The sequence below is a fragment of the Sander lucioperca genome, chromosome 13 (assembly GCF_008315115.2).
Source record: "Sander lucioperca isolate FBNREF2018 chromosome 13, SLUC_FBN_1.2, whole genome shotgun sequence".
NCBI classification, from domain to species: Eukaryota; Metazoa; Chordata; class Actinopteri; order Perciformes; family Percidae; genus Sander; species Sander lucioperca.
In genome coordinates this window covers 9,841,269-9,851,428 of record NC_050185.1, presented here as the reverse complement: position 1 = coordinate 9,851,428, position 10,160 = coordinate 9,841,269, and the positions used below count along the sequence as shown (strand labels likewise).

At 38.4% G+C, this 10,160-nt stretch overlaps 1 protein-coding gene across 7 annotated transcripts in view; it reads left to right on the top strand.

The window, feature by feature from the left end:
- Positions 1-883: 883 nt before the first annotated feature.
- LOC116064860 (seizure protein 6 homolog) overlaps positions 884-10,160 on the top strand; it is a 94,422-nt gene continuing 85,145 nt past the window's right edge. For all 7 annotated transcript variants that reach the window (XM_036008958.1, XM_036008957.1, XM_036008959.1 and 4 more), the window contains exon 1: positions 884-1,239. In XM_036008958.1, the coding sequence (XP_035864851.1) occupies positions 1,155-1,239 (85 nt within the window). In that variant the 5' untranslated portion in view covers positions 884-1,154. The remainder of the gene's footprint in view (positions 1,240-10,160) is intronic.

The following is a 10,160-nucleotide window of genomic DNA, read 5'->3' as shown; positions in this document are numbered from 1 at the left end:
TGATATTGTCCACATACATGGCTCTACCTCTACCTTAAAGCCTATTGTATCACAGTGCACTGCTCTTTATCACAAATGATAAATTCCTCTCGCAGCATGAAAAGATGGGCTGGTCTTCTTGACAGAGGGGAGTTGCCTTGTATATTATTTATCTTCAAAGCTCTACATCAAAAACTGCCAAATAATCTCTGCTCTCTGATCACATCTACTCTAAACACATTTATCATAATGTTAGGTCACAGGCTATTTTAAACGCTATGTATACTGCATGTTCAAACAGAGCTTGGAAAAAACTGGCATTGAATACTAGCCTATAGTCCTCATGAATGGAATGAGCCAGTACAAGTTTTGAAATTAAAATCTCTTATTCCTTTTGAGCATTTTAAAATATTATTCTCAAGCAATTTGTGTGCTACTTGTAATTGCTTTCCTTAATGTGTAACCACAGCTGTGTGTGTGTGTGTGTGTGTGTGTGTGTGTGTGTGTGTGTGTGTGTGTGTGTGTGTAAACTGTGTGTTCGCTATGTGTTCTTGTCCATATTCTGATCTCAATGAGACTAAACATTTAAAACGCATAAACGCACTGTTTGTTGGTGCTTATCATAAGTGACCCACTACAGCAGCACTGGATTGGTAAACCTAAAAATAAATGTATTACATATTTAAACCTGATTATGAAGAAATGAAATGTTGATGGAAATAGAACAGTTTAATAAGAAAATGTATATTTAAAAGATGACCGTGCTCTTAAAAATAACTCAAAGAATGGAAAGGATTCAAATTCAAAGGAAATGCAGAGAGAACAGTGTTTGAACTCCCCCAATTTACTTCGAGGAGGCTGTTCCAGCAGCTGACGCTAGGAGCTCTCCGCGGTGCTGAAGCCTCGGCTGCCGACTGCTCACACAGACAGGAATCCGCTTACAGAGCGTCCAAATTAAAAAGGGACCTTCGCATTTCACTTGATAATTCTCGACTGTCTTCACTCCGCGAATTATAGAGGAAGTGCAACAGCAAACCGCACGGCTCTGTTTGTGTTTCGCAGACGTTTGAATTCTCGCTGTGCTTGTTTCTTTTGTTTAAAGCCCTGGAAGTATTCTTTTCAACACAAGGACGTGTTCTGTAGCTACGCGAAGAGCGACCTCGACTTTAGTAGACATGTGTATGAGACAAGACTGTCAATGGAAGACCCTCTTCGCGGTTTTGGTTCTCGCTGCTGCCGTGGTCAAAATACATGGACAAGGTAAGAACTTGGGTCTTGCACGCACTTTGTGGGGATTGTTCCGTTGTACTTGCTGCTGTCAAACTATACGAGGCGAGGGTAGAGCCGAGTGCTGGGCAATGACACCAGGTTCACCTCTGTCAAATCTACAAGTGTGTATGTAGCGGTGTGAGCACAGTGGAGTGCTTGCAGAACGATATATTGCATTTCATGTTAAGTTTACCATTTGTTGTGAAAAATATTCACAATCAAGCTAAGGAAACCACAATATTGCCGGTTTAAAAGTTGCAGACTACAAATATATCCCCATTAATTATCTGCACACATTATAAACTGCTACTTTTTTCTTAAACTACAGAAATAACATAAATATTAAAATAAAATGATCTTCCAAGTGGCTCCATACTGCACACATAGTATAGCTAATTAGAAGTTATAGATCCTCACATTTTGCCCCTGGGTAAAATATGTTTAACAGTCAGTTACATAACACTTTACTGTCAATCACAACTTACAGAACCTCTTTAGATTACTCTAACTACACGAACACACACACACACACACACACACACACACACACACACACACACACACACATTTGGCCACAAATATAGCATGAAAACAACCCATGGGGAAATTAAACTTCATAAGACATTAACTAATGAACACTATTCTGAATCATATTCAACCTAATGTCATAGTTTTTACAGTGAGATTTTTATTTATTTGTTGAAATCCAGAGTAAACAGTCAGGAAGTGATTTGTTGTGGGCACCGAGGTCTGTGTGACAGACGGTGCTCGGTAATAAGACTCTAATCCGCAGGAATTGCTGAAGATTATTGACCAAGCTGTTTGACACAGTTGAATGCTTGTGGGAAGCTGCAACGGATTCATGCACAGTGGCCTTGTCCTAATTATTTCTCTATTGTGCGTCTGCCCCTTTTATCATTCTAACTATGCATGCTGTTTGTCTACCTGTGTTTCAGCGTGTCTGCACAGTTTTACTTTCACCCCCCGCACCCCCCTCCTTCTGTGGGGTGTGTGATCTCTATCTCTTCTTTGTCAACCAGTTGGACATAGACATTAGCCCAGTAGTGCATGCATATACAGTTTGTTCAGTATGCAGGATACCAGTAATGACTTGTAAATAAGGCAAACAAAATAAGCAGCCACTGCAGATTCTCAGCATTGAGACATACATACATATTTACATCTGTACTTATTTATCTGAGCAGGATTGCATGTAGATTATATAGTAAAAGTAAAGTAAGAATTTGCAGTTTTTCTATGAACAGGACAGAGAACACACAGACAGTTAATACAAGTATCACAAACTATTGTGACAGTCATTCAGCATTATGTAGAATAAATGACAGTAAACTGAATTATTTTCTACATCCTTTTTTGATGAAGCGTTTTATGAAAGCTGTCTGTTTTACACTGAAAATGTACACATTCATGAGGGACAAGTTATTATTAAACAATGCAATAATTGTGAAAATGAATTCACATTGCCTGGGCTGTTTCAGTAATTACATCTCAGCCCATCCAAAACCAATTCTGGACCAGTGCCTGAAACAATATTTTACACTATCAACAAAACATCTGCTGATGGATATCTGGTGGAGGAGAGGTGCTGCATCGCTTCAATACATAATTTCACAACCTTATAAGCAGATTGTGAATCTAGTTATTTGTGGTACAGCCCAGCACCCTCTGAAAACAATTTTTGATTTACTTGAGTAAACAAACACTGTACAGAAGTGCTTATAAGTGGAGAGATGTATGCATTTTTAAATGGGTTTTCAGAGTCACAACTGCACATATCCCAAGAACACACCTGCACTGCTCGCTCACTGCTGAAAACTCTAGGGAGAGGAGAAATGCACAATGCGCTATTTTTAGAGCAAAATAAAATTTAACAGCTTCCATTAGTCAATTCTCTGCCGTCGCTTCGCCAACAAATGTTAACGTCGTAGTAAATTCTCTAAGGCTGGCTATTTCAATTTTTTAATTCTCGTGCTGGTGATGTTTTGCCATTGTTGGAAGTTTTGAATGTGCACACATCTACGGAACGGGTGAGGTTTTATTTAAGAGAGGACTTAATCCCTCATTTGTGGCACAGCCTGTTGTTGTGAACTTGTTTCAGTCTATTACCAGGGAATACACCCATCCATTTCATGTCATAAGCACAGGAACTAGACATTTTGCAAAATTGGGAAATTAGTTTCCATCTGCGGTGTGCACATTCACATTATTTTGTAATAAAATACAATTTTCAGTAATAAATGTAGCTTAATTATCGTTGTAGGGTCATCAAAATAATATGCAACTAATGGGGTATTTTTCTTTTACATAAGCGATCCTTACACTTTCTATTTGCTGTGCAAATTCAGTACATAAATACATAAATAGTGACTAGCACTAATTTCTAATAGCTGATTATGTATTTTTTTTACAGTATGGGCGATGTAATTGTCATGAAGTATTCAGGCATTGTGAAGATTTTTTTTAAACTCTACCCTGTACTGTGCAGGTCACAAGTGTAGGGTTGTCACAGTATATCTACATTCATGGATATATCCATGAATGTTGAAATCCAGAGGGAAAGACATCACACTGCTTAATTTCTTTTCTTCTTTTGTAGAATTAATTCCTTATGTACCTTTGATTTGGTTTTCCCCATTAATTGATTAAGAGGTCATTTGGGAAAAAAAACAGTTTGAAGAAGGATCATAAAAATTATGATCAGAACCTCTTAGTTCTTGATGTACACCTTTAATAAAATGGACAGCCCCTAAATCTGTCCCATGCTTTTCATGAGGCATTTTTATGTAGTTTTTTCCTCCAGCCTTTACCTATGTTCTGTGGAACAGGAATATTGACTCAGTAGTTCTGTGTGGAGTTTGCATGGTCTCCTCACATTTACCTTTCCGACATGGCAAAGATACAGGTCAAGTGGTTTGTGACTCTGAAAATCAGTTATGTGTTCCATCTTTATCCTGGGATAGACTTTGTCTCACATTCTAAATAAAATAAAATAAATATATATAAAAATCTATACATTCATTAATATTAAATCTAATTAAAATAAAAACGGAGCTCACGCAATGTGCAGTGTGATAAATTGAGCTGTCCATGCACAGCAACCAGCAAGTGTTTTGAGGATATGATTACCAAATTGCAACAAGTGCTTAACATAAGAACGCTACAGGCCTTCAATTATCTCAATGCGAATCTCGGAGCAACAAAGTGACACAACTTGTTATGAACATTTACTTGGATAGACAACCTGAAGGCAACAGCTTGAACTTGTCAGAAAAGGTATCAATCAAATGTTATAATAGAATACATCTCGATTTCTAATATAAAGCATGTTGAAATAATGTAACTGCTATTAGTTTTACAGCCCTGGGTCGAGTCAGAAATGATATCTAAAATGTTAAAGGAACATACACTGTATGCATTGATCCATCTTCCCGTGGTTTTTGCGCTCGTTTCCAATTCATTCTTTACAAAGCAACTAAATAATAATTCAATTTTGGTATTTAAATGAGTACGTCTGATAAAATCCTGACAGATAATTAATAGCTAATCACGCATCCATTTAGTGTGGAGAGTTTTTGTTGGCCTTGGTGCGGAAATTGAAGTTTTACACAATTTAATGTCATTCAGCTGAGCCTATTATCTTTATGCTTACACATTATCTCTGCCTGTTAACAATGATGTGCAGTGATCTGGGAGTCAGAGAAAGGAATGTTTTATGTATTCTAATGCTCATTAAAATGAGTTATGATCTCCTCCTGGTTGACAGAGCTGTCCTTGACATGCCACTATTGGTTTCAACAATGCATATTGTGAATTTTGTCAGTCTTTGTTGTTTCAGAACACAAAATCATTTGTCATTGTTCATATTGGATTACACATCAGTAGATTGACAATATCTGACACATTATTTATTATTATGGCATATTGCAATTTGGATTGTATAAAACAACCATTTCACATCCAGTTCTCATGGAGACATTTGTGTTACCCTTTTTAAGTTTATGACCCAAACATGAACAAGACTAAACAAACTCTAATATCATGCTGTATTAGTCTTGACTTGAGGTTTTTATTGGAAGAGGTGCATATTAAAACTGCACCACTAATATTAATTTAGATACTGAACACTGCGCATGAACATTTCTGCGGGCCTGCTTTTGTATTGACACCTGCTGCTACAGTGGAATGTTAATTTCATGTTTCAAAAAAACATTTTGTGTGTACTCATTCAACTCAATACTGAATGTCCTTGTTTGTCTCGCTAACATTACAGGTTACAACACTAGTTTTCTGTTTTCCAGCATTAGGAGGTGTTGTCCATATTCCCAAATGGTCATGAAATGTGGCAGGATCATAGGAATAAGACAGCAGACTTTAGGGTAGATTGTGGCTTTGAGCGATGCGCTTGAAAAATTGGAACCTCCCATAATTCCAGGGGTGGTAACAGAAATCATTCAACACCTGTTTGTTGGATTGCCAGTGATTAACTTCATCAAGGGCTATTCAGCATCTGTGTGCTGTCATAATTAGTTTAACTTTCCCAAGGCCTGTCAATGGTAAATGAGAGTCATTATGCCAGAATGCCCCTCTTCAAGGCTTGGCGCCTGCCTGCCTCAGCCCCTCTCTGTGCCTGTCTCGGTCTCTTTCACTGCCTCCTAGGTGGAGCTCACAGCTTGGCTGAATGCGACTCATTTCCAACTCTTCATGTGCAAATGCCTCTCTCGCTCCGTAAGAATGTTCTATGCATCCTAATTTGAGTCATTGCCTCATATATTTTCTTCCTCAAAAGTGTGGAGCTTTATTTGTCAAAAGAAAGGAGTATTTTTGCAAGGATCTTTTTGGATTTCATCACTGTTTTTCTTGGAATGATTCTCCAACAGCTGGTTTTACCCTATAGAAAATAAAGCCTGGTGCTTTCACTAAATCAGGCTGTACTTCAGCTAAATCTGCAGTTCAGTATTAAAATTCAGATGTGGAGAACATAAAGTGGTCAGACACATGGTTTCTTGCTGTATGGTCAAAATGCAGCATCAGCTTTAAAAAAATGAGGGCAACCAGCTATGTTGTATGAATAGTAAAATAAGTATTTTTATAACCAGTTTCTTTGTCAGGTGCTCGTTCCTCCTTCCTGTTTTATTTAACATTTTGCATTTTATTCTATCTTCGGGGAGAATCCGAGATGAGTGTGGTTGGCATTTGTTTGCCCCAGAGTAATTGAACATTTTAGTGTCCTTGTTTTGGGGTAAACTAATTAGCTAAGCTTATTCTGTTCTCCAGCATAGAGAACATGTAAATAGGCTTTTTCATTTTTTTCCTAATAGAATGCTGTGTTAGCATACTGTATATTTATTATTCATTTCAACATACACTATATTTTGAAAAATCTCTGAATGAAAAACCATCAACACCGTCATCATACTCACTGTTAAAATATGTACTCAGAAGTCAGTGACAGGATTGGCTACGTGACCATTAATCAATGAAGCAATATTACATGACCATTAATCAATAAAGTGTCACTTTCTAATTCCTATACAAGGAAATTACTGTTTACACACTGACATACAATATTTAATGATTGTAGAGAGTTTTAAGCAACATAGTATGCATTTTGTTTACCTATGGAACATTTGCCCAAGCTCTCATCCTGGGTAAATTTGAGCCTATTCATGCAGGTGATATATAAAATAAAAAATAAAATACAGTAATAGTTACAACAAGTAGAATACAGTAAATAAAAGTATGAATAGTTACTAAAAAACAAATGAGCAATGATCAGGAATGACCTGAGAGTAGGATTCTCAGAGACCCAATCCTTAATAGCCATACTCACTGTTTTGTGTTATCACAAATATGTAGTAAAGCCAAGCATTTGAAAAATACAACAATGCAACAAGAATAAAACAATCTTTTTTTTTTATATCCTTAAAGCATTTTCCAACCTGAATATTTATTTGTTTTGACAGATTGGATAGACTTGAAATGGGTTATTGTGTTTAGATAATAATGTGAGAGGTTTCTCCAACAGCCTGTGTTCTGTCTCCATGCAATCATCTCTTCAGAGACTTAAAGTAACACATTTACAATGAAATTGTCAACATGTATCCTCAACAAAGGAGAGAAATTTCCTCTGGATTGGAGGCAGGCAGCCAGAGCCGCTCCATTTATGAAATCTCCCTCCCAGAGCAGACGACTGGGGCAGGACTTCAAGCAGAGAGGGCAATGGACTCTGGGGAACTGGGTGAGGGCATACACATTTAATTTATTCCAAGTGAAGAGTACCCCTCTAGCAAAACCCTAAATGTAGCCATGTCTACCACCCTGTCGAGGCAGTAAGCAGTGGCTTACTTCTACGTGCTTTGCCTTTGGCCTTGCGCCTTATCGATCCCACCAGTCGTCCGCTGAAAAAAGAGTCAGTGTGGTTTGCCTCCCTTAGGCCAAGCCTCCTTTCCACACCTTTCACGCTCTGCCTGGCCATGTACACACCTCTCTAATCAGGACTGGCGTGTTTCGCGGCTGCAGTGGGGATGGCTCTCTGAAACGATTAGGGCTAGGGACAGCTCCAGCTCTCTTCCCCTCTTCTCTACGCCACATCCCATCTAGAAAGCATTTCATCTGTGGCCGTGGGAAGGCTTATGTAGGGTCGGAGAGTGTTGGTTGAAAAGCAGCAGGTAATAGGCTGTGTAATGTGTTTGGGGGAGTAGTTTTAGTATTCACAGTTAGTGCTGACCTCTGGCAGGCTGAGCCAACCCCGCAGTAATTTCCTCTGGAAAGATGTAATTGAATTCATCAGGATGAGTAAACATATTAAAAGTAGCAGCGGAAGATAACAATGTTGTGGATAGATCAAGGAAGGGGATAGTAGCTCCATGAGTAATTGGAAATAGTCAAAGACAAACATACGTGAAGAAGTTATGCTGCCAGTAAGCCATTGCGTTTATTGTTGAAGCTTGTCTGCTTTTCACTTCACATCAGTCTTGATTTTATTTCAAGAGCTTTTTGATTTTCAGTACAAGTGCTAATCTATGACAAGCTGATCATAAGATCACTAAAAACATTGAATCCTTGCAGTGGACGTAAAATCCCACTGAACTGAGTTTGAAACACTGGGCCTAAATGAAACAAAGCCTTGCAGGTATTCATCCATTACCAAGCATTTTGTACAGCTGACGTCTTCAGTCCAGACAATACAGACATAGAGCAGAGGGATGCGATGTAACCCTGAGCCTCCTGCTCTGTAGTGAGATGTATTGAAGTGATGCCTCAGAGGACGTTGTGTATCATTTAGAGGTTCTAACATCGACCACCATCTTTAAAATATCGGTGGTCGGGCAATTGTCTGTCAGTTATAAGGCAGTCCTCTGCCTCCGCTTCTCTCCTGGTGATGGAGAGCCAGCTCATTGTGGCCATTCTCATCTGTCAAGGCAGCGAGCAGCCTTTAAAAAGAATACTCGTCCTTAACAATGGATTACTTAGCAGGGAACAGCTGGAGCTCTGTTAGACCATGTTATTGATTGCTGGACTATAGCTTTTAGTGGTAAAAGCTGCTCCCTTCTCCATTTCTGACATTTCTTTAAGATGATGGGTTATAGATGGAGGTGAGATGTTTACCAGCTTCCTATTGATGGAGGAAAAGCTTTGAAAGCATACTAGTGTTAGTATGCTAACATGCTAAACTAAGATATTGAACAAGGTAAACATTATACCCGCTAAAAATCAGCAGGTTAGCATTGTCAATGTGAAAAAAAAAATAGTTACTATCTTTACAGCTTTGTATTATGGGATAATCACTTTAATGAAAAGGTCTGGCACACATTATGCTGTCAAACTCTTACATTTAATAATTAATTCAATTGCAGGTTTATATTTGTCATTTTGGATGAAATGCGGGGCCAATATGCTTGCATGGAAATACAGTAGATGTCTGCAGTGTGTGTTTAGGGGCGTGTATGTGTGCATATATTGTCTGTTGTTAAGCACCTCCTGGTTGCCTTTTGGTTGTTTTTGGCTGATTTTCTGAATCCCATCGGGCTACACATTCATAGGGAATAATACATACTTAAATTATCTAAATAGATTATTTCTCAAACCTATGAATCCAAAATTCTTTGAAAAGAAATCCCTTTGATTGCAATGATTCGAGGGTTAAATGAAAAGGCAATTCAGCAGCTTGGGGAAGGAGCATGTATTTAGATCTGGCTGGGTGTGCTTCAAAGGATTAAGTCTGAATTATGAAGGCAAACAGAAAAAGGAAATCTGACAGTAGGGGATGATCCTTGCAAGAGACCGGACCTTTTAGGGCCTTTTAAACAGTATGTGCAAAGTAAACTGAAGTATTCAGGAAAAGAATGGGTGGGAATAGGCCTAATGATTTGTAATATTCCTATAGCAATGTTGATCATTCCTTTGATAGAAACATGAGAACAGTCAGCCATCAATGGTATATTTAGGTTATATTTACTGTAATCCAAATAACATCAAGCCTATATAAACTCCATACTCATATGGACAGCTGAGGCTAAAGGCGTTTTTTCACAGGAGACATTTTCACCTGTCACAGTAGGAAAAGCACAGGTGTAAATAATAAAATGAATGGTGACATTTTACCTGCTTCAATTTCAGGGTCTTGGTATTGTGCATTCTGGCCCACTGTCACACATTTTAGCCCTGATTTTTCACTTGCCATCAGTTTGTGAAGATCACAGCCAAAAGCCCCAGATCAGAGGCAAATCGTTGCTCGCTACGTCTGAATATGTGTGAATTTTCAATAACGCATTCTGATATGCGCCAAGAGATATCCAGCAGGTTAAATTTGTGGACCTTACTGCAAGTCCAAATCCTGGAGTGTGAAAATTGTTTTGACCGTCAATGACAGCAGCAAAGACCTAAAGCCA